At 35.1% G+C, this 25,549-nt stretch overlaps 1 protein-coding gene across 2 annotated transcripts in view; it reads left to right on the forward strand.

The window, feature by feature from the left end:
• Positions 1-25,549, forward strand: part of LOC129747646 (potassium channel subfamily K member 18) — a 74,456-nt gene that overhangs the window by 47,558 nt on the left and 1,349 nt on the right. The window contains exons 1-4 of one of the 2 annotated variants that reach the window (XM_055741945.1): positions 9,260-10,095; positions 16,989-18,164; positions 18,234-18,391; positions 18,519-18,721. In XM_055741945.1, the coding sequence (XP_055597920.1) occupies positions 9,722-10,095; positions 16,989-18,164; positions 18,234-18,391; positions 18,519-18,721 (1,911 nt within the window). In that variant the 5' untranslated portion in view covers positions 9,260-9,721. Of the gene's footprint in view, positions 1-9,259; positions 10,096-16,988; positions 18,165-18,233; positions 18,392-18,518; positions 18,722-25,549 lie in introns of those variants that run through there. The other variant, XM_055741946.1, reaches the window with a different exon arrangement.

Below are 25,549 nucleotides of genomic sequence, written 5' to 3' on the forward strand. Positions count from 1 at the left end.
ATTCACGAAAACAGCTTGCAGTTGACTGCAAATTAATTAACCTGATAAACATTTTTTTGTTAATCATTATATATAACAAACAAATTTTCAACAAATGCTTTAAATTATGATAAAATGGTCAAGCAACAAATTTGAGAACCCTTTTTTGCTAAATGTAAGTGTCAAATATTGATTTATTTTATAATGAAAAGCTGTTTAAGGGGGGGGTAGGGTCTAACACTTTCAAAAAATCGATTTTTTTTTTATTTTCTTATTGTAAAACATTTCAAGAATGTTGTGTCACATTTTCAAGTCAATTGAAGCAAAACTGTAGAAGTTATAGGCCTTTATCTCCTCCTATCTTATACTGCAAGAAAGCAAGAGCAGAAACTTCAAACGCGTTTTTCTCGAAAGCACATTTTTAAAGTCCGTGGACATCGTCATTTGAAAACTACTTATCCGATTCTTTTCAAACTTGGAACATATTTTCTACATATAAAATACCAGACCCCAACGTTTTTCTTTTTTGATTTTTTTTATTTTGGGGAGATTTTACAGGTGAAAAATGGCGGATTTTTAAGTGAAAAATCGTAGTTTTTACTTCAAACAGCCACAAAAATTTCATAAAAATATTTTTAAGTTAAATAAAAACGTTGGGGTCCAGAAAAACATCTATTAAAAATATTTTGCTCTGATTTTTTGACTTCAGATGATTCTGTGCTGAGATACAGTGTCCACCGCAAATCCTGTTTTCTAAAAGGCATCCTCGAAAATGCTCCGTCACCGGCTCATTTTTCAATATTTTTCTACGAAAAAATTACTAAATGTTCGTTTAACAATGCTTTGTATAATGCAAAAAATTTGAATACATTTGTTTGAACGATAGCTCTAGAAAAAAATCGTGAAAATGGTGTTTTTTTTATACCCGTTAGACCCTACCCCCCCCTTAACCAACATAAAAGATTTCCAATTTTCTAATACTCTGGGTCATAGTTATCTCTGGTTCCAATTGTAAAAAAATGATGCAAGATAAACGGATTTAAAGATTTTATAAAACATTGATGAAACATTTTTTCACCCTTCTTTATATTTGTTATTTAGTTAATAGGCCTTATCGGTGAAATGGATGTCTTTTTTAGTAAGAACATTTCAAGATTAGGAAATTGTGTTGACTAGTAGAAGGTTAGAAGAAGTGAAAGATGTAGACTTTGAAAATGTTTTCATCTTGAAATATTCTTTCTAAAAAGGCCGATAAACTACAATAAGGTCATTTTTAACACGGGTTTGTTTCGCTCCATATTCTCCACACGGCTTTTACACTGTTTTTTGACATTATTCTGTTACTCGATTCTTTTACTCGGTTCTAGCGAATCGACATGGTTTCTAAAAGAAAATATCCCAATTCACATATGTCAAGGACGGATTTCATAACGTGTGAAACATTTTGGTGTAAATAACAATGATTTTATGAACTTTTTTTTTTTAATTTTCGATTGAATTGTAACATATTTCAACCTCTTTATAAGCAAATATTTAGCAGAATGCTGAAAGGTTGCTTTGTGAAGAACTGGAAATAACAATGTTACAGCTCAGCCATATATTTGGACTCTCATTAGAATCTTCCCAAGAAGCTGTTCACCGGTGGCTATCCTGCTCACGATGTCTTTTTTGTACTTTTAAGAAGAAAAAAAAATCGGCATCTCTGAAAGTTTGTTACCTTTTAGAGGAAGCTCTATCCTATCCAATAAACTATTCAGGAAAAAATCGATCGGTGGGTCTAGAACATTTTTTAAAAGTTTTGCGAACAAAATACACAAGCAAGGTTTTCAAATTTTTGCTCGTTATTTTTCCAAATAACTTCAAATTTAACATTATAAAGATACCTTTTAAAACAAATAAAAATTTTAAAAAAAATTATAAACATGATTTTAAATCAAAAATTTTGGCAAAAATTTAATAAAAAAAATCGAAAATTTACAAAAAAAAATTATATGAAACTAGTCTTAAAAATAACTGCTACAGTGTTGCCAGTTATTTTTGTGACTAAAGAAGAAATAAACAAAAACACGGTTATAACGGTGTTCTCAAAGATGGTTTCAACCAGAGACAGAATGCAGTTTTGAGTTGCGTGAAGAAAGTTACAGTTCAATCGTTCTACAATATATTTTGGCTCTCTTTAAAATTGATTTCCCAACACGATTTTTGAAGGTTCCAGAATTGAGATGAGGCTCTACGTGGTAGCAACACATTTACTTATGATCTTTTTTGATTGATGCTTCTCGGTGAGTTTATAGAGAAAAATAGGCTGTTTTTTAACGATTTCAGTCTACTTGTGTTCAACCATCATCAGAAAAACAAATTCTGTAGCCGCGTGTTTACTAAACGGCCGTCGCTAAATATATCGAGCGAAAACGTTAAAAACAGTCTGGTTTTCTTCTATGAATTTACCGAGAAACATTTCTCGAAAAATATGATCAGTTAGTACGGTGATCAAAATCAAATTAGTAGAAATCATTCATTTAGATTTTAAAAGTACTATACTGAGCGTTTGATAACTCTCACTTTCATTTTTGGAAGTCTGTAGTGAGAGCTGTTCACTCAGATGTATACATAAAGTTATGATCCTAAAAAAGTAATGTGCGTTTTAATTCGAAAATCATATTGAAATGAGGATGTAGAGAAGCGTTGCAATGCTTTATAAGGTTTATCAGTCACGTTGTTGAATGCGGAATTCATAGATCCCTGAAAGTTGCCCTTTCGAACGATGAACAGGAAGAAAAAAAGTTGCTTTGTTTCATTTCCAAATTAGGACTTACAAAAAAATTGTAAAATAGGTAAAGTAAGTTAATAAAGTAACAAGACACGAACGCCACAAACGTGGTAAAGTGTCTATATTTAGAGAAAAAAAAACACGTTGAGTTAATCTATGGTAATTTTTTCAAAAATATATATACTTAGAGTACTCTAAACTGAAAATTTTATGTTGAAGGGAAACAATTTTGATGGAAACACATCACAATAACACATTTCTTTCATAACAAAAAAGGGTTTCCACATTCAATGATTATCAGATAGTTTTTTTCATCTTAAAACCACACCATAGATGTCCAAAGAACAAATGAATCTTCATAGAGAATACACTTTTATCAACGTGTTCTTGTTTATTCTGTATAGTGTTGCCAGTTAATTTTAAGGCTCACTCTAGATAGTTTTTATTGTAAATTTTCAAATTTTCTTCAAGATTTAACATGTTTGCTTAAATTTATGGTTCAAAATCTCTTTTGTTCGCAAATCTTCAAAAGAAAAAGTTGTTTTCGACCTCCCGATCGTTTTTTTTCTGAATAGTGTATTGGATAGGGAAAAATCCCCTCTTAAGGTGGCAAATTTCGAGAGGAAGGGATTTTTTTTTCATGAAATTGTTCTAAGAAAGACACCGTGTACTGTCAGTGGTTTAATCTTTGACCTATCTGAAGTTAGATATATATAAATTGGAATGCGCCTAAGAAAGTTTACATAACCAAAGAATTTGTATGAGAAAAATTGATCAATGGATTTAGCAGTCATTTGCTCAAAGCTTTTCAAAAGATTTTGGTTAACTGTTTTTGGTTTTGAAGACCTTTTGAAAATAGTGAAAAACTCTGGAACATAAACAACCCCTCCAATATTCTGGCTAGTTTTATGGGTGAACACAGAACAGTGACAAACAGTTCCAGCGTGATTGTAAGTTTTAATGCATCTTATGAACAAGTTTGCCGAAATCATAGAAATACTGTATTATCATAGAATTTTTAGTAAATTTTCATTTCAGAATCTATGTAGAAAATTACAGAACTTTCAAAATTTTCACATAATTCAATGAATTTCTAAATTTTGTACAGATTTCTAAAATAATAAATTTTTATGTCACTTTCGACTTTTTATTTTTGACCCTAATTCATGAAATATGAAAACAAGGCCATATTTTTTTTCCTTTCAAAACTGTAAGTAGTCTCCAATTGGTTGATGTTAAACTGTTATTCATCATGATAAATAGTTTTGAAAGTTAGAACTTGAGTAAGAGTTACAGGATCAAACGCAATAAAAAAGTTCAATTGATGTGTAGTTTTATTAATGAATTTTTATTGTCTTTTATCAGTTGATTGATATGTACTAGACCGCTGCAAAAATGACTTTTTTCTCCCATATGTTTTTATGCTGTCTTTTGGGTCACCAGTGTAAAATTTGAGATGAATTGGTTGATTCCTAAGTTAGCGCAACGCGTTTCAATTTTGTATAAAAATTTTGTATTTTTTTTTGTATTTAAATTTTTACACTAAAAACATCCAGGAAATTCAAATATGTTTGAAATAAAGTTGGTCTTTGATTTTTGGTTTCGCCAACTCTAAAGCTTCATTTTTGACGAACATGAATGACAAGCAGCCAAACATTTCATGAAAAAAATTATAACCATTTCAAAATAAAAAAAATCTGAATCCATTGAAGAGTATTTTAAAATGGCAGACTTTGCTTTATTTTTTAGCGAACATGACCAGCACATTTCATGAAAAAAGTTAAAACTATTTCAAAATAAAAAATCTGAATCCATTGAAAAGTATGTAAAAATAGCAGACTTTGCTTGCTATAGCTTTAAATAATTTGATGAAATGTTTTTGCAATGATAATATGATTCAATAAACTCCCTGGTTATACAATGCAGTTTTTGATTCTCATCTTACGGTTGCCGTAGGATGAGAATCAAAAACTACATTGCATAAGCAGGGAATTTATTAATTCATATTATCATTGCAAAAAAAAACATTTCATAAAATTATTTAAAATTTCAGTTATGTCGTGAGACGGAATACTATGCAAATAAAAATAATCCTACGGTTGCACAGCTTTCAAATAAGCAGTCAAAAACGCTTAAAATAAAAAAAATATTGAAAAAAAATTGTGTAACAATAATTTCAATAATATTTTCATCAAAATTTTTTTGATCGTTCAATATCTACATCTCTGGCGGTTTTTGAATTTAAAAAAATCCCATACAAAATTTAAGCTCGTTGCGCTAATTCAGGACTAGATGGATCGCTTCCAACATTTTTTATTGGTATTTCTGGCAGTGAAAACAACCTAAAAATGAGATGGGAGGTGTAAAAATATAAGAATTAAAAATATCCATACAAAGCTTGCAGCGGTCTAAAGCGCATATTTATTCACCTTTAGTCATCAGTATTTCTTCAGTCTCCTTCTTCATAGGATTTTTTTTCCCATACTCTTAAGTTGCAGCTTGGGAGCGTACATGTTCATAATTACCACCTTTTCTACGGGGTAATTATGAACACTGTTACGATCCTTGTTTTGTGATGACTTTTGATATAAGCTATATTCCTAGATTAAAACCACATCTAAACATTGCATTTAAGTGGGATCCCCTCATAATTTTTAAATTTCTAGCAATATTTCCGTATAATTTTATTGAAAATATTAGACACTGATAAATTTCATGCGACAAAGCTGAAGTTTTATAAAAATCTATGTTTTTATAATTTTATAGAATAAATCAAAAGTTAGGATTGCCATATTATGGAGGCAGTTCATCCATATGAAAAACTTTATCAAATCTGTTTTAAGCGTATAATATTTAAAAGTCAAAACTCAAAATATTACATCTAAAAGTTTTTTTTTTTTAATTTAACTTTTTTCTGGGATTTTCATCTTTAGGGATGATTCATCGCAAACATCAAAAGGTATCAAAACCTTCTATGATTAAAAAAAAATTTAACATGTAAATTCATAAAAAAAATTCTTGTCTTATATTCAATGCGTATCACCCTCAAAATGCATTGATTAGATATGTTGACTTGTCAGCAATTTCGTCGATCGGCCGTAGTCGCATTTAGAAACACCTTCCCCTAATGATTTTTTATCACTTCTTGTTTCTACTCATCTGGAAATGTCCAATTTTTGAACAAAAGGTCATTCAAAATAACTAAAAATTCATTACAAACAAATTTGTAAAGCGTTTTTGCACACGTCTCAAGTAGGCCAAGACAGTTGAATTGATCAGCGGTAAGATCTCGAGCCAGTCTCCTTACACTGGAGCGATTTATTGGCTCCTAAAGAGGATCCTATTTCACCTACCTTTTAAAGGGAGAACACGAAATTATTGCGACACATTCATCAGGGCATAACTTTTTTACCAATGGGTATTAATCAACCAAATTTTGCACACTTTCTCATTGATGTGTATTGTTTTCATGCTGTCAAACTCGAAGTCGTGTTTTTAGATTCAACGAAACTGGAGGTGAACCAACGCGATTCGAGAGAACAAATCCTTTCCAAACACCTGAAATATCCTGACCTGTCGCACCAGCAGTTGGGAAAAATGTTGAACATTAAACATTCAACCGTCTCCAGAGTGTTGAAGCGGTTCCAGGAGCGAATGACGTTGGACCACGGCAAAGCCGATTTTAAGTAAATTCCAGGGCTGGAGATTTTCACCAGCAAGGAAAGTTCGATGTGAACAACAAATTTAAGAAGAATAAAATGTCGAAGTTCGCCTCCAAATATCTCGTTTGGCAGGCCATCTGCTCTTGCAGACTGAGAAGTGAGTCTTTCGTGACAAAGGGCACAGTAAATAGCAGTGATTGCTTTTGATTAAACCGATTACGGCACCTACGACTTCCAGAGCTGAGAACTTAAGAGTGAAGTGGAAAGTGACAGTTCTCTGCTGACTCGGTTCGTGTGTCATTATATCGTTGTTACACTGGCTGCGTCGATGATGGCAGTGCGGCCAATGTCGCTGCTCGATGCCGCAACATCTTCCCCCGGGTGTGTTCCGGCGTTCTCTGGCAATACACATTTTCCTCGAACATCAAGCAGTGCCAATCGGGACACAGGCCTGACGTGTTTTGAATTGCCCACTTGCACAATCGCTCGTCGTTCGTAGCCATCGGAGTTGGGTAGCATTCGGATTATGCGGCCACGTTCCCAATCATTCCGCTTCGTCGGGTCCACTACCAATACCAAATCTCCATCCTCGAGCGTTCTCGATTGTTCGAACCATTTCGGCTGCCTTCGAATTACGGGGAGGTATTCATGCAACCATCGTTTCCAGAAGATGTTAAGTTGCTCCTGCATCGCCTCCCAGCACCTTCCTAGACCTTTGCGCAGTGTGTTCAGCTCAGTTTGATCGGTTTTGTCGTTTTCGCTGCCTCAAAGCAACCTTTGCTTCCGAGTAAAGCGTTGAGCGAGAGAAGGTTGATCAATTCATTCTCAACCAAATACAACCACTGGTAAATAGCGAGATCTACAAATCTGCCGTTCTTGCAGCAGCTTCGCTATTTTTGCCAGATTTGGCATCATGACACTATTCTAAAAGTGTCTTGGATTGGTATAAAGCTAATTCTGACCATTTTGTTCCAAAGGACATGAACCTGTCAAACCGTCCGGAACTGTGCCCGGAGGAGCAGTACTGGGCAATGATATAGCGGGAACTTTGGAAGAGCAAGAAGACATTCAAGACGAGAAGAACATGTTAAGATAATGATTAAAAAAACTGAGAAACTGGTACCGGATGACACTGTAAAAACTTTGATGGAGGGCATTAAGCGAAAATGCGTTCAATGTTGCACTCAAGACTCCATCGATTGACCTTTCTTTTGATTTTTGAAGTAAATAAATATATGTATAAAACTACCTTTGAATTTTGATTTGATTCTTAACGTTATAAGAAAATAGGCATGACATTTTTGGTGTCGCAATAATTTCGTGTTCGAAAGGTGTCTTTCTGGCAGCAAGACAGATTTTTTTTTAACAAATTAGTTTGAACGATGAAGTCAACTTTTGTTTATCGGCCTGACCTGAACCTGGCCTGAACCGAAACCAACATGTCGTGGCCACGTTGAAACTCGCTGAACTAAATTTTGACGGTCGCCAACGAGCGAGTTCCAGCCCTCACAAATTTCATGGGTGAATTCCACTTCCATGATTAAAACACGAATCAAAGACAATAATTAACCAGAATTATAAGTCCAGACACTGAAATTTTACCGAAAGACGAATGCTGTCAATGTAAAACTGTATTTTAAAGGATATCGTCTTCCTTCTGGCTGCTTTTCTACTGGGCCCTTCGATCGAAAAATCGATTCCATAAAGCCATTCAAAGAATGAACCCACTCAAACATTTTTGAATTATCTACCTAGTGATTGTTTGAAAATTGCAAAAAAAAAAGTTATTTTGCAAGGATACTATTTGGCCATTTATACAAAAACACATGTTAAAAAACTTCTCAAAACTCGTAGCATGTAGCATGCGAATTTCGTAATTTTTTTTATAACTTATGCATTAATGGGACAAAATCTAAATAATTATACAACACCTTCTAAAGATATTAGGTAACTTAAATGTCAGAAAAAAAGAAATCCTTAACGTCAAAACATCACAATGTTTAATATTGGACTCTAACTCACGGACAACGGCTCATGGAGCAACTGACTTACCAACTGAATTATATACACAGTAAACGAAAATTATCGAGTTCGGTAATTTTTTTCACCGAAATCCTAACATGTGTGAATCGTTAAACTGTTCGGTAATTTTTTCGGTAAAAAATAAACGAACATCGGTAAATCGATTCTTCATTTACCGATGTTCGTTTATTTTTTACCGTAAAAAATTACCGAACAGTTTAACGATTTACACATGTTAGGATTTCGGTAAAAAAACCGAATTCGGTAATTTTCGTTTACTGTGTATATCACAAGCCCCCGGTTAAGGGCAGTTTTCATCTAAAGCTTCGAAAAATCTGATTTAAATTGTAAGTTAATCTATCTATCCGCATCTATCATGCTGTTCATGTAAAAAACTTTAACGCAGCATTCGGTTTTTAAGTTTGTAGTTTCTAAATTAGCGCAAAAAAAATCAAAACTCTTGGATTATATTTTCTGGCTGACAAATGATTCTTAGGTAGAAAATTTTGAATCCAAATCGACTCCCTCATATGGTTCAGCCCATAACAAAAGTTTAAAAGAGTAGTCATATTTCAAGAATTGTAAAAAAATTGAAAAAAATTTGTCTGAAAATCAATATTGATATGAAATTTACCATGAAGTTCTGGTCCACATGCCGATCTTTTACCATTCTGCTGAGTTAAATTAATTTTTCTCTCTCTGTATGAAAAATAAACACCAAGCCAAGAATAGCGGCCTGCACTCCCATTTTAATAAGTATCTCGGTGGCGGTTTCGCTTTTTTGGTGGGAATATCGTTATTTTTAGCTCTTTTCGCTCAGAATTTTCCGAGCAGCGGTCCCGAACGGTCCATCCTACCGGTTTTTCGCGTTCCGTTCCAAATGTGTGTGCCATTTTCTCTGCCGCGGTCGAACGTTTGATATTTTTTTTGACAATCTTATGGATTTTGGATAGTATTATTTACTTTGAGGAATATTTCGTGTTTGAAATTTAAGGGTCTATGTTTCCAAACAGTGTGACGTCCAATTTTTGAAAAGAAAAATGGATCCCACTTGCCAGCAAGGACCTTGAAATGGCAACGTTTCATTTGTGTCGCAGCAGGAGAATCTGAAAAGTGAAAACCGAGTCCAATTCCCCACTGTGTACAATTGAGTGATTTCGAATTTAATTTTAAATTGTAAAAAAACGGTGACATCAATCAGCAGCTGAGCCGTACGAGAAGTGACGCCACAAGCCGCAATACGTTATTCGATAAGTGAATATTTGACGTCCTACAGCAGAAAGGGAAAATGGATGTGAAACCACCGGATACTCCAACGGCTGCCATTAGGAAACGTCGCAAGTTTGGCCGACCACAGCGAGAATCTACCCCGGACCCTTCGCTGCATCGCGATGGAACACCGAATGCCGAAAGTTCCGGAAGTCAGGTCTCGGACGACCAAAGTGGATCCGAAGGAAGAAGTTCCGGAAGTACCAAACGGAGTCTGATCGAGCGGGCCATGGACTACAGTCATCGGAATAAAATTCTTAGCCGGAAGGACAAAAAACTGACCATCGTGGTGCCCCGAAGTCGATCGGTGCCGCGAGACACAGAAGAGGTGCCTAGCAGTCCGGAAATTTTCTCGCTGCTCAAGCGGGCCAAACGAAGCTTGAGTCGGTCCCGGTATGTGCGGTGGAGGAGAGTGGAGAAGAATTTGCGACAGAAGACGACGTAGGACTGCAGACCGACCAACACGACGAAGACATTATGTTTGGAATGTGACACGCGACATGTGGCGGTTTCTTGTGAGACTCAAAGAAACATGAGTCAAGTTTTTTTCGGTACACGCGAGCATCAATACAGAGCTTAGCGTGACATTTTAATGAACGTGACGTCTTAAAGGTTTACAGTTACATGTTTTACATTGTTACATGTTTTTTTAAATATACAGATTATCGAAATTCTGTTTAAGTTAATTGCCATGATTATTAGACTGCCTCAAATTTGTATGGGAAATTCAAAACCTGTGAAATGTTGTGCGCTGCAGGCTAAAATTAATGCTAGGCCTAGTACAAGATCTCATGCCAAATTTGGGCCGGATCGGACCACGGGAAGGGGTCGCTCAACGAGCCTGAAGTTTGTATGGGATTTTAAGACATTTTGTTCGGGAGAAACATGAAAATCCAGTCTTTCATCAATAACTTTGGTTCCCGTCGGCCGATTTCTTCCAAAAACGGATTTTCTCAAAGCCTGAATTATGACAAATATTTAATCCGAAAACTGCATATCGATAAGAGTTAAGATAAAAAAGTTATTAAGCTTCAAAAATGGGGTAACTTTTTTTACGGTGGTATTCATCACTGTTAATGAGGCGTCAATATGTTCGACCGCCTCGACTCGTTAACAGTGATGAATACCATCCTTAAAAAAGTTAGCCCATTTTCGAAGCCTTATAACTTTTTTATTTTAACTCTCATCGATATGCTGTCTTCGGATGAAATATTTGTCATAATTCAGGCTTTGAGAAAATCCGTTTTTGAAAAAAAAATCGGCCGACGGGAACTAAAGTTATTGATGAAAAACTGGATTTCCATGTTTCTCTCGAACAAAATGTCTCAAAATACCATACAAACTTCAGGCTCATTGAGCGACCCCTTCCCGTGGTCCGATCTGGCCCAAATTTGGCATGATATCTTGTACTAGGCCCAGGATCAATTTTAGCCTGCAGCGTATAACGTTTTCAAAAGTCGGGTCATTTGGGGCAGTCTAATGATTATGTTTATCTTTCCTCAATGAGGAAAAGGGTGTTCCATAATTGCATAATGTATAGGAATAAGGGGGCTCAACCTCTAAATGATAGATTAGGATGTGAAGAATAAACTTTTGTTTGGGGCCAACTAAAAGAATCACCATAAGAGGTTCCGCAAAAGCGATCTTTAAAAGAAGTCCACTTTTCAAAGGTTTGATTTTAAAAAGTTCTTGATCCTAAAATTTTCACAATTTTAAACATCTTTTAAATTCTTTTTAATTTTTTTTAGATTTCATACTAGACTAAAAAAATCAAAAATGGAAGATAATTGTATAAATATTAATAATCAGCAAGCTATGGAAAAAAATTGTTTTGTCCATCAATTTTTTATTCAAATGGCTACAATGTATACGCAGCGTGATTTTTTTTAAATAACGATGCTAACAAGATGTGGATATTTTGTCCTTCAACTTTGCTGAACAAAATATGTTGTTTGTATCATCGTGTAAAGAGCTATTTACGGATCAACCCATATTAAAATTGTGATTTTTAGAATGTGTTTTATCTAATTTGTCGAATTCGAAATTCGAACTAATAAATACCGACTAAAAAATCGAAACACACACAAAAAAAAAGACTAATCTAAATGATCAAAGGGAACCATCAGAAGGCTATATGCCATATTAAGGCTAATCTAAGAACGGGAAAGGGTTGCGCTGAATCTTAAGTGTGAAGATGTTCTGGACATTGTGTCCTGAAGAAGCATAAACAACTGGTTTTTCACCAAATTTTTTTTTCTTCACCATTTGATTGCCTATTTATGTTAATTTTTTTAAAATTTAAATCCAGAAAAATATAAAACCTACAAACTGTAACACGATTGGACTTCAAACAGAAAAGTTATTGTGATTCGAAGATTGTATTTTGTCCTCAAGTTGTCAAGTTGTTAACAATTTCTACAATTATTTTTCAACTTTGATGGGCTTTAACTTTTATAATATTCCAAATAACGACTTCAAACCTGTGTTGAATTAAAATGTTATCATTTTACTAAATCAATAACTGCTAGTCTCATTTTAGAAAAAAGTTATGCATTAAAGGGTTAAGATTCAGTGCAACCTCTTCCCGTAGTCAGATTTAGCTGATTTTTTTTTCAACATCCAAAAATCAAGTGTACATATAGAACCTTTGAAACCTCGTTTACACATGCTGGAATATGATTGTTTTGCAACACGCGTTTGTTAATTTCAAAATTAAATCTATCCAAACATTAATAGAGTATCATTTGAAATACCGTCCATTTATCGTAAATCAGTTCACTTTTATATAGCTTAAATCGTAAATAGCATATTCTCAACTTTTTAGAGACATATTACGAATACACTAAACTATCCCATTCAACTTTTTTGGGCAAGGATTTCGTAAAAGAAATAAAGAAAATCACTGAATACCAGCTTGTTTACGATGGTTATTGAAAATGAGGCCCTCAGAATCAAAGGGTATAAGGGACAAAATGGTCGATTTTGAGTAAATGCTGCCAAACGAATCTTCATACTTCAATCTATATTTTGTGATATTTTCAAGCTTTTTGAATTTAACTTACATACTTTAACTTTCAAAAGCAAAATACAAATTTTCAAAAATATTTCCGAAATGGTCAAACACAACAACTTTAAAGTGTGTTTTTTTTTCGAAATAAACTTGAATTCACTTATACCCCTTTGGCTCTAAGGGCCTCAAATGTCCTAAAAGTCAATTTGGATTATCATTTCTATAACGATTTCATGTTAGTTTGGATACTATTTAAACAAACGATTTTTTTTTTGTGTTTGACGAACGAATGCTATATTTTTTCAAGTGAAGTGACTATGTTCTTAAAAAACAACAAAAACTAATTGAAGAGCCGAAATTTCCTCAAAATTAGTTATTAATATAATAAATTCTTTTCTTGGATTTGGATCGCAGAGTTCCTACGTTAAACATAAAAATCTTCTAAATTTATAATCTAAAAACATTTTCAAATTTTGGATTGGAGTTTTTTTTTTCCTTATTTCAGAGGTTCAGAGACATTGTGTTTTGTCCATTTACATTCAAATTCTTGATCTCTTTGTATATAAAATGTTTTTTGAATTTGATCAACTGACTTCCAAGAGCGTCTATCCCAAGAATTCCCGTTCGGGAATCAAAAAATTCCTTGAATTACTGAATCCCGAGAAACAATTGAAAAATTCAGGGAATTCCCAAAACAAATGAAAGTTTGAAATTTCCAGCTAAATTGATAAAAGAATGGTCGGATTCAGAACCGAAATGGCAGTTCTACTTAAGATTAAGACTTAGGTATTTTTTTTCCTAAAAAATACTTTTCTCTGAAATAAAACTGTTGTTTATGGTGATTTTAATTTTGAACTTTTTCTAGACGGTATACCGTTGATTTTTTTGTTAACTCTAAGGGGTTTTATGTCAACTCTATGGGAATGTTCTCCAAACGAATTGGAGTCAAATTTCCCATTGAGGTGATAAAAAGAAAAGTTCAATTTAGAAAAATGTATTTAAATTCAAAAATCTCACAAGAAGTAAAAATGTTCATAACACAGAAGCCCTAGTGCACATTTTTTTTTTAATTTTTAGATATCTTCTACCCAAAACGCTCTAGCTTTGATCTTTTCACCAAACAATGCTTTAATGTTTGTCTAAAAATTCTACGTTCAGTCTAAAAATTTATCGATATGCCAAAAAATAAATATGGGAATAGGTGCATATGTTTAATAGCTGATTTAAAATATTTTAGCGTCATTTTTGCTGAATTTAAGCTGATAAACCTACATTACAACTAAATACTGATTATAAATCTATTTTATATTCTTTATTTTATTCGGACAGAAATGCCAAAAGTTGGTAATATGTCCTTAATTAAAAAAATAATAACAATTATCCTTTATTTTATGAAGGATCCAGATTTTGGCTAGATTTTCTAATTTCAGAGATACAAACAATGCTGAACAAAAAGGGGATTTTTGTAATATAAACCTGGAAAAATCCGATAAGTTGGTTTAAATTTTTTTGTTTTAATTAGAAAACTGGGCAATATTTGGGCAAACCTAGGCAAAAACATTTAAATTATTGATAAAATATCAAGAAGAAAAACATTTAAAACATTATATGTTAATCAAAAAACTCTAGCTGATTGTGAACTGTTGTTAGGCTCTATAAAATCCTCTATGTTCATTTTGAAAAAAACTTATTCAGGAAATTTCATTTTTTGTCAAAATATAATTTAAATAAAGTTACTCGTTTTTGTAAATTAAATGAAAAAAAAATTAAATCCGAGAAATCTGGCCTTGCCGAACCGTTCTTTTAATTTGTGTTCAATATCTAGGCAAATCCGAATAAATCCTGGAAATCTGAAGTTTGGGAAAAAAATGTAATTTGATAATTTTTTTAAAATTAAATTTAAAATGGTCTAGCTGTTTCTGACATCACATTAAGGCATTTTTTGGTGATTGATGTTGAAGATGTTAATTTATTTAACAACTATATAGAATTCGGCAAAAAGTTTTGTTTTCAAAAATATCTAGTATGGTGCATTATGGTATCCATGGTTTGATTTTTTTTTAATTTGGTCAAATTCCTGTATTTCCGTAGAATTGTCTAAAAATCATAATGAAAACTCATTTAACTTTTTCTCAGAAGTCAAAGTTACTCGCAGTCATCGAGAAAATTGATCATTTATCTCCAATCTTGAGTGATAATATGACACTATTGGAAGTTAATATTTTTTTGTAAAATTTCGTAGCGCTCATGTGGTTACTCTAGTAGAACTGGTATTAAATTGCCTTTCTGGTGAAAATAATTTAATTGCGTAAATCTAGCGTTAATATAGATACTCAAAATCCAGTGCAAACTTTAATTTAATTTTTGGAAAATCTAAGACAATGCAAACTGATAAAACAGCTAGCTTTGAGAATTCTTCAAAAGTTCTGTGTTTCGTATTTTGGAAATCTAAAGATGCCAAAGTGTCCCAAATTACGTCAACTTTCCTAACCTCTATTCAAAACTCATCTGGTGAGATTTGAACGATTTTGACTGCATATTGATTGAAAAGTACGCTTTCTTCACTTTTTATATTTTTGTTGTCATGATCTTTAACAAAATTCAAAAAACTATATCCTTGTGTGCAATGTATAGCATTTGAATTAATCTTTCTTGAACAAAAAGTTAATTTTGTTAAGTATTCCGTAGTTGATCTACAATCTATTTTCTGAAGCATGACTTTTCAGATTTTTTTCTCAGACTTTGAATACTGGAAAACTGATGCTTTGAAGCTAAATATTGTTAAAATAAAAAACATGTTTGAGATACAATACGAGGATTTCAAAACTTTAAACTATGTAAAAATCTAATTAGGAATAAGAGAAATAAAAAGGTTTTAGTCAGGAGTGTCAAATTGACACTCCAGGAACTCTTACGGGTAAAATTTTCAGGGACGGATGAAAGATAATGAAAACCTTTATTTTCAATGTCTTTGTAACATTTCTAGTTTAAAAAATACGCAGATTTTTTTTAAACTCTCTTATCAGTCGAAATCAACTATTGATTTTTTTGTACCAATTTCTGTTGTTCTAAGCTATCAGAAATTCAATTTTAATGTCATAATTTTTCAATCATTTTTAAATCGTTTCAAAATATAAGAAAAATTGTAGCTTAGTTTAAATTTTTGTTTTCTTATATTTGTAGCAAAGTTGTTACTATTCTAAACAAATGAATAGAACTTAATTTCATTCGTTTTAGATTTTAAAAAGTTTAAAAATTCTGATATGATCGAAAGATAATCAACCAGTGATGACGATTATTTGCAACTAATCATTGATAATCAAAAAAAATCAAATTACATGTGAAAATTTAGGCGATCCATTCCAACCTACTAGCCAAAAGCATTCGTTGACTGTCATTGGTTTACCTTTACAGATTGAATTACTTTATCTCAACGCCATATTAGGCCACTATTGACCCTATTTTCATGGTGTCAAAATACTATTATGATAATGCGTATAAAAAATAATGTTGGCCGGCCATAGACAATTTCCTCCAAAATATTTTTTTGTCCGAATAAAGTACTTGATATTTTTCCATTATTTCAGTTTTCTCGGTACCCCAGGATTACAAGTAAAGTAATTTATTTTCAAATACTTTTCAAATTGATAAAAAAAAACATCCATTTTAGTGGGTTGATGCAACGTAACAACTTTTAGCTACACTAACAACACACGACGTATTACAGGACACGACATTTAATGTTCAGGCTACCGAAAATAAGGGAACTAAAATTACCTTTTTATCGACTGGTTTCTTGCTCGATGTTTCGTAGACGTAGAACGATGTCCTATAGATGGGCATCATCAAGCCCGAAACCAGTCAACAAAAAGGTAATTATATTTCATTTTTTTCCTCAGTAAGAACGTTAAGAGTCGTGTCCTGTTATACGTCGTGTGTTATTTGTGTAATAAATCATCGTTTTGGTTAAACACTTAAATTTAAGAACCTCAAATAAGGATATGTTCCGCAATAAAAACTTTGGAGGACGGAATCTATCCTCGTTTGAGTTATTTTTTTTATTACCGAAAAACTCTATTTTGTTAATATTTTCTCAAAATAAGATTATTTTAAGCAGTTAAAACTTCGTTAACTTGATTTATAAACGACTATACAAGACAATTTTTTTGAAAGACATTGACAACTAAGTATTTCAAAGATGAACTTACAGGACTATGACAGAAGTTTGAAACGATTTCAATCAGACAATAATGGAATCAACCTTAAAAACTTACAGAAAACCTAAAACAGACGATTCCAGTGATGGAGGCAGAGTTTCGGATACCGAAGTCCGAAAGCGCCGGGAACGCATCGAACGATATCAGAGCGAGCGCAACAAAGATTCAGATTCCAAATCTTCGCAGCTTCAGAACAACCTTTCGCGCTTCAACGAAGAGCGACGGAAGTTCGAGCTGGAAAAGCTTAAGTTTCTGCAAGAAAAGCGCGAGCTGGATCGGATGCGGCTGAGACGATTCGACAAATACCGAGAGGAAATGCTGGAAGAGCAACGACGGAAGCTCCACGAAGAGCTACGAAATCGGGAACGGGAGGAACGTTCCGTAAGCATAGAAGCTCCCATTTTGCCTCCCGTTCCCGCTACCCGTTCCAAGACACCAGTTTCACCAGGACCGGTCAAGAAGAAACTTTTGATTATCCCAAAAACTTCCAGCCCCTCTGCATCGACTAGCGAGGATGAGGGCCACAATACCAGTGACGATGAGAAGCTGGCAACGATAAGGCGGAAGTTTTCACCAAGGAAGCCTAAAAGACCGAGATCTGTAAAGATTGAACCCGTAGTTAAATCAGTTCCCAAATCTCCTGAGCTGGCTACTTCTCCCGAGCCGGAATCGGAACTGCCTTCGGATTTTCCTCCAGAAGCAGAGCGTGAACCTGAAGTTGAGATAGAAAAATCAGTTGAAGCTCCTCCAGTAGATGAGGAAACGAAGCACGACGAAACAGAAAGTGTGTTGAGACAAAGGAAGGTTACGAAACAAGAAGGCGAGGAAGAAGCTAAGGAAGATGTCGAAAAACCTGAAGCTGAAAAAGACGAGAAAAAAGATCTAGCGATTTTAGATGATAAGAAAATTGAGGGTCCGAAGGAGAAGAAGCGAAGACGTGCCTTGATAATTTATGTAGAAAAGAAGGACGATACCTTCAGTTGGGGTGAAATCCTTGAAGAGATTAAAGACTACTGGTTAGACTTTTTAGACGATAATCCTTTGGAACTTCATCGATTGAAGTTACAAGTGAACGAATGTTGCTTCTACTTTGGGGTCATGGTGCTGCTCTGTGGCGTGGGTGGTATAATATTCCGAGTAACCGAGGGAACTTTTGAATCCCAGTATAAGTGTGGCGTAAAACGGGTTAAGAGAGATTTCATCGATCATCTTTGGCTTTCCAGTCATAGTCAAAAGTAATTATGCGATTTTTAATAATGTTATTTGAAGGCTGCTATACATTGATTCAATTATTTATTTAAAAGGGAAGAAGATTGGAAACAAACGGCTCGTGCCAGGTTGCGCAAATTTGAAGAAGAGCTTCAGATAGCTTTTGAAGCAGGAATGAAAACCTACAGCGGAAACACCGCTTGGAACTTCATCAACGGAGTTATCTATTCGTTGACTGTGGTTTCTACTATCGGTAAATCTACCTGGTTTTAAAATATCATATTTTATTATCTTCATTCTGTTATTTTCTAAAACAGTATCTCTAACATCAGTGAACCTTTGTGCACTTTTATACAAATTGTATTTTGTTTCTGTTTCAGGTTATGGACATATTTCCCCATCGACGACGACGGGTCGAGCGTTGACCATTATCTATGCCATTATAGGGATTCCGATATTTTTGATAGTGTTAGCTGATTTCGGCAAGCTGTTTACGCGAGGGATTAAATTTCTCTGGGCCTACGTACGGCGACTGTACTACACTGGGTCATTGCGCAAAGTACGCAAAACGACACAAGTTAAGGTGAGTCAATACACTATCAATAACCAAATTTAAAATATGACTTTATTTTAAAACCATATCCTAAGTTAAAAACATCAATATGGAACTGTTTTTTGAATAGGAGAGGGATAGTTGAGTTTTTTTTATTAACATGGTTTTCCGTCTTACGGTATTACCTGATGAACAATATTCCTCCAATTCAGTCGGTCGATGACAACCGTTCTCTAACTTCTTGGGCATCCCACATATCACGCTCCACTTTGTTTGACCATCTCGCTCGTTACGCCCCTGGTCGTCTCGTTCTACTGGATTGGCAACGAACACTTGTTTTGCAGGACAGTTGTCCAGCATTCTCGCAACATAACCTGCTCAGCTTATCCGGCCAGCCTTCACAACCTTCTGGATACTGGGTTCGCCGTAGAGTCACGTTATCTCGTGGTTCATCCTTCGCCTCCACACTCCGTTCTCCTGCACGCCGCTGGTTCTTAACAGTCGTCGCTCGAATACTGCGAGTGTGTGCAGGTTCTCCTCGAGCAATATCTTCGTCCCGAGGACAACCGTTCTTAAAAGTGTCGTTTACAGGTTATCTTTTTGCGAAGGCTAAATCTTCTCGATCTCATTTGTTTGTGGAGTCCGCTGATAATTCGCCGCTTGATCTCACGGCTGGTGTCATTGTCTGCCATCCCCATTAAGCCGAGATAGACAGAGTCATCGACTATCACCAGTACGTCGCCGTCGATCGTGATCTTGCTATTACTGGACAAGCAGGTTTGGTCGGTTTCAGATCCGCAAGCCAGCATTTACTTCATCTTGGACGTATTAATCATCACGCTTATTCCTTCATGATTTGCCGACTTAATCAATGTCGTAGTCAAAGCAAATAAGTTGACTGGATCTGTTGAAAATCGTGCCCCGCATTTCGTCTACCACTCGTCGAATAACACTTTCTAATGCCACGTTGAACATCATGCAGGATGAACCATCGCTTTATCAAAGCCTTCTGCACAATTCGAATGAACTTGACAATCCACCTGAAATCCGCACACAACACTGCGTTCCATCTATCGTTGCCGGAGAAGCCGGTGATGTTCACTCCTCCACCGTCTTGGTTTCTTGCATGTGTTCATCGAAGTGCTGCTTTCACCATTTGATCGCCTTGCGATTGTCCGTCAGGATGCCTCCGTCCTTATCCCGGCACATTTCGGCTTAAGGCACGAAGCCTTAGGGAAATGCGTTGAGTTCTATCAGAACTTTCTTGTTTGCTTGGAACGATGCAAGGTTCCTACAGCTCCTCCTCCTCCAGTCAGCGCCTTTTTTCCTGGAAAATTCTGACTCGCAGCCTCTTCCGCTGTCGGTGATTTTCCATGCACTACTGCCGCCCATCACCCTCCTACACTCATCGTCGAACCAGTCCTTCCGTCGTATTAGTTCAACATACCCGATGACGTTTTCCGCAACGCTGTTGATGGCGGTTTTGATGGTATGCAAACAGTCCTCAAGAGGGGCTTGTCAAGCTCGCTCTCTGCCGGCAGCGGTGCTCCAAGCGATTGCTCGTTGTCGATGTTGGCACCTCGACAGGATCTGACGTCGAAGAAATGTACAGCCATTCGTTTTGAAGGCAGCCACATCTTTTAATTTTAAGCCGTTCTCGTTTGTCAGCTGGTACGCACTGAACCTTCCAATTGTCGGTTTGAATTCCTGCTTTTGCCCGACTTGAGCGTTTAAATCTCCTATGACAATCTCGATATCATGTTTTGGGCAGGGCTTGTATTCACGCTCAAGCTGCGCGTAGAATTCGTCTTTGTCGTCACCGGTACTTCCAAGGTGAGGGCTGTGCAAAATTCTTCTTCTTCTTCTATTTTCTCGCTGGTGCTATTTGTTTTTACTCCTTAGAGTTTACAATCTTTTAAACTCCGTAGAGATATTTTGGATTCTTTTATACTCAGTAGAGTTTACAATTTTCGTTACATTGTTACATTTCGTGGTATTAGTGTTCATTTTAACGTCCGTGGACTTACAAAATTTCCTTAACCTAGATTTCAGGGTGGCGGGACTCGATCTCTGGACCTCTGGCTTATAAAGACCTAGTCCTCTGGCTTACAAAGACGTTCGCCATTAGGCTAAACGACCACCCTCTGTGCTAAATTGGTACGTACAACTCGCTTGGACAACAATTATAGAAGCACACGTATTGTTGTTTACATTTCGCTAGTTGGTGCGTCGATCAGCTGACATCAGGCTACCAGCAGTGAGCTCAGTGGTTTTGTTGTACGGCGTTTCACGTCCTAATACTTAACATTTTGCCCAGCAATGATAAAATCGCATTAAAATGATAACTCAAGTCATTAAAAACGTAACTTCGAATCGTAATTCCAACTAACGCAAGTTAAAAGTCGTAAAAATCGTTACTCAAACTCGGATTAAATGGTTTAACACGTTCGTCGCCACGGCACCCATATTCGAGTGACGGGTGTATTTCCTGGGGGCCCCCGTTACATCAAAAAGCGTGTGACGCTCTCTTACTTGAGTTTACCGCTCAGCTTCGCCACACGTTTCAAATATGGGAGTTCTTTCTTTTTGCTTTCTCTCTCTGAAAATTTCTTTGGGCCCGGCTAGTAAAACTACCAAAATGAGAGTGGCGACGAACGTGATCGGATATGATAAATAGTCCGCAATGTTTGCAGATTTTGAAGACGATTTCGTTCCTTTACTTTCTCCCGCGTGAATAGCTTTATTGTTCTCTCTGCAACCAGATTAATAAAAATCAGATGGTGCATTTGCAAGAATTGCCCAGCGACAGAGAGAACGTTGAGAGAAAAAACTTGTGCTCTCTTGCATACTTTCAGTATGTAAGAATATGGTGTCGAATGTGTCGATTATCGTTAAAAATCGTATACTCTTATCACTTTAGCCATAAGTTGAAAATATGTATGTATATTGCCTCCACTTTGGTAGGTAAATGCTGATTTTTCGAGTTTCATACGATCATTCTATAATGTACTAGCTGATCCCGTACGAACTTCGTTTCGCTTGAAATCATTGGTACGTCAAAACGAGTTTAGAAAATGAATTCGAAACATTCTTTCGACAATTTTGGGGAAAAAATTCAACAGTGTTTAAAGTCGCTACTATTACTATTACTTGAAATTCAAATTAAACGGTTGATTGGCATTTTATTAAAATTTATGTGAGAGTGTTTCCTTCTCTATCGGTTGCATAATCTAGACATAATGGCAGAAACATGTACTATTTGTTTATGTGCACGACTCTTTTGCTTGACCTTCACACTTAAATTGGTATCAATTAACTGCCTCCAACAAAATTATTGCACAAAACACTGAACTTTCAATGAAACCCTCTTTTTCTGTCCCATAGCCCGAAATTCGATAATTGAAACCAATTTTACGTTCCTCAAAACTCCCTTGTTTCCCATTTTTTCTTTTCAAATTATATGTAAAGTAACGTCAGGAATTCGAAAACAGTGAACTTGCTCATAGTTTATAACCCTCATCTGAACATTTTCATCTCAATCCAATGCATGATCACGACAATATCGCGAAAACAGTGAGCAACTAACATGGACCTTTTTTTTGACCACGATTCAAAACTTGACACCTGAAATCAATTATCTTTTCTGTTAAACTCCCATGTGTCAATTTTCATAACAATTCTATGCTCAATCAAGAAAATATCGTTAAAACAGTGAACAGATAATAACCCCTTTTGCCGACCCCTGAGTCAAGATTTGAAACCTGAAAGCAAAAGAGCGTCCCTCAAAACTCCTATGCGGAAATTTTCATCTCAATCCAATGAAGAATAACGTCAAAATCGCAAAAACATTGAAGTTGGGTATGGACGACTCCTTCAGCCGACTTCTGATCCGCAATTCGAAACTTGAAATCGATTGTTCGTCCCTCAAAACACTCATGTGCTAATTTTAATCACTATACGATCTATAATAACGCCAATATCGCAAAAACATTAATCAGTGGATATGTACGACCCCTTTGGCCGACCCCTGACCCTAAATTTGATAACTGTAATCGATTGCTCGTCTCTCAAAACACTCATGTGCAAATTTTCATAACAATCCGATGTAAAATAAAGCCAAATAACGTCAATAACGCGAAAACAATATTTGTCTTGTATGGACGACCCCCTTCAGAAGGGGTCATCCAAAAATCTATAACATTTTTCATCATTCCTGGTCCTAATGAGCATCCATGCCAAATTTCAGATCCCTAGCTCTTAAGACGGCTGAGTCTATAGAGGTCAAACAAACAGACAAACAAACAAACATACAGAGAATTGCTTTTTATATACAGTGAGCGAAATAAGAATAGCACCACTATGTGTTTTGCTTGTTAAAATATTAATAATTGAAAAATATGAAAATTTTCTTCCACAGTTGTTCTGAATTGCTTAACGGATAAATCAAGCATAAGTTTACTTTTTTTGGACGTAGCAATTGGCGTTGAGGACTAAAAATTTGAAAAAAAGGGTGCGAAATAAGAATAGCAGCACTTGAGTTTTTCAACAAAAACAAGCTAATTTTTCAAAATTTACTATGTAAAAGTGAATAATAAAGCTTCTACGAATTATTTGAATAGATAACTGCATTTTAGGAGTTTTCCAGAATTCCAAAGGTTTTCAAAGGTATATAAAGGGGGTTTTAAGAGATGCTCCTCTAGCGTTAAGGAATTTGATATATGAGTCTTAAAACTTTATCAAACGGCTTGATTTCATCATTAACAATCATAAGTTTGATGCAAAATGATGAAACATAGATTTGAGGCTGAGTTTGGATACAAAAAGCAGGTTGGAATTCAAAAATACTAATATTTTCTAATAGTCAAACACTATTTCTCTAGTTTTAAGTCATAGATGGCAGCACTATCTTGCCATTTAACCAAATTCATGCCCATTTTCGAATATCCGGGATTAATTAGGGAGTGCTGGATTATTTTGGTCAAGAAATAAATACATGTACCGTGTGAACGCTTTGGAAATTCTAAGATCACTAAATCAAAAAAAAAAATTATAATTGCATCAAGGTTACTAAAAGTGAATTTTTTGGACCCATTATCAGAATAAAGTTATACCTGTGGTTATACTTTGCGATGGAGCTTGATGGAGCAGACGGCTAGCAGTATTATTGGTATGATTTGCAATTGAATTGAAAGTTGAGATGAGCAGGAATTTTGGCGGTTGAACATTTTTGTGCTGGTGATTCTTTTGCAAATCCGAAAATGCTTTCTGCAGCGTGAACTTCCACAAAACTGTGATGGGAAAATACCTAAAAATGTTGAATATGGGCCTAAATAAACCTGGAAAATCAATATTGAGGCTAAATTTGGGTTTAACTGCAAGATAGTGCTGCCATCTACGACTTGAAACTAGAAAAAGTGTGGTTTACTGAACAAAATCAAAGTTTTTGATTTTTTCTGATTCAAAATTAATATCGAATGTTTGTTTTATCATTTCACGTCATTTTTATGGTGAAAGTAAGTAGTTAAATAAAGAATTACAGCTATAATATCAAATTCCTTAACGCTAGAGGAGCATCTCTTAAAACCCCCTTTTAAACCCTTTAAAAACCTTTGGAATTCTGGAAAACTCCTTAAAATGCAGTTATCTATTCAAATAATTCGTAGAAGCATTATTATTCACTTTTACACAGTAAATTTTGAAAAATAATCCTGATTTTGTTGAAAAACTCAAGTGGTGCTATTCTTATTTCGCACCCTTTTTTCACATTTTTAGTCCTCAACGCCAATTGCTACGTTCAAAAAAAGTAAACTTATGCCTTGGGGTACACCTACTTTCAGAGGGCGATAACTACTGTTAACTCCATTTACCACGACGTACTGATCCCTTTCACCTAGAAAGCTTTTGATGAGCTGGTGTACTCGTCCACGTATTCCGTAATAAAACAATTTTTCGAGAAGAATAGCATGGTCTATCGTGTCAAAAGCTTTCTTCAAATCCAAAAATAGTAGCCCGTCTTGTTTTTTTGAGTTGATCGCATCATATATGCTTGTAAACAATTCTCCAGTAGCGCTTGCCGTACTTGATCCTGAACTGATGGTGGTGCTTGATGAAGTTTGCTTGAAGGCCGTCTGGTCCAGCGTTTTTATTTTGGTCAAGGTTTTTTTATTTTTAGAATAATTTCTTGCTTATTGGCAGGCTCCATAAAAATCGAATCAGGGATAGGTGTTAGTGTGTTGAATCTGTTCACATCTCGATTACTGGGGATGGTGGAAGCAAGCTGAACCCCATTTTGCTGAAGAAGTTGTTGAACTTATTTGCACCTACTGTTCCTTCACTTACGATTTTTCCGTTGATTTCGATCTTGATGGTTGGCTTCAGTTGTTTACTTTTACCAGCTAGGAAATTTAACGTTTTCTACATATTCTTACTATCTGATCTTTGGAATAGTTAACTATAATATTCCTACTTAGTTTGCTGTTTGAATTGCTGAAGTTTTCTAGATACGTAAGCAAGCATGTTTCGTGCCTATATATCATCAGGGTTTTTTTTTACATTTGGCAAGTAAATTATCTTTAATTTTGATCCATTTCCAAACATCGAAAGTCATCCTTGGGCATTGATCTTTAGTTTTTGCGGTTATTTGAACTTTTTTAGAGCATTCCTTTTTTAGTTTTTCATAAATCTCGATGGCACTACTTAGGCGAGTTTCTGCCGAAGTTTGTCATAAATTTAAAAAAAAACATCTTTTTTAAGAACTAAATAGGAAATTTCGAGATTTTGGTTTATTGGTTGACTCGGTCCAGCTGTAGCATTTGGCACCAGTTTGTTCAAAAACCTATCATTAAGGTGGATAGTTAA

Source organism: Uranotaenia lowii, chromosome 2, assembly GCF_029784155.1.
Source record: "Uranotaenia lowii strain MFRU-FL chromosome 2, ASM2978415v1, whole genome shotgun sequence".
Lineage (NCBI taxonomy): Eukaryota > Metazoa > Arthropoda > Insecta > Diptera > Culicidae > Uranotaenia > Uranotaenia lowii.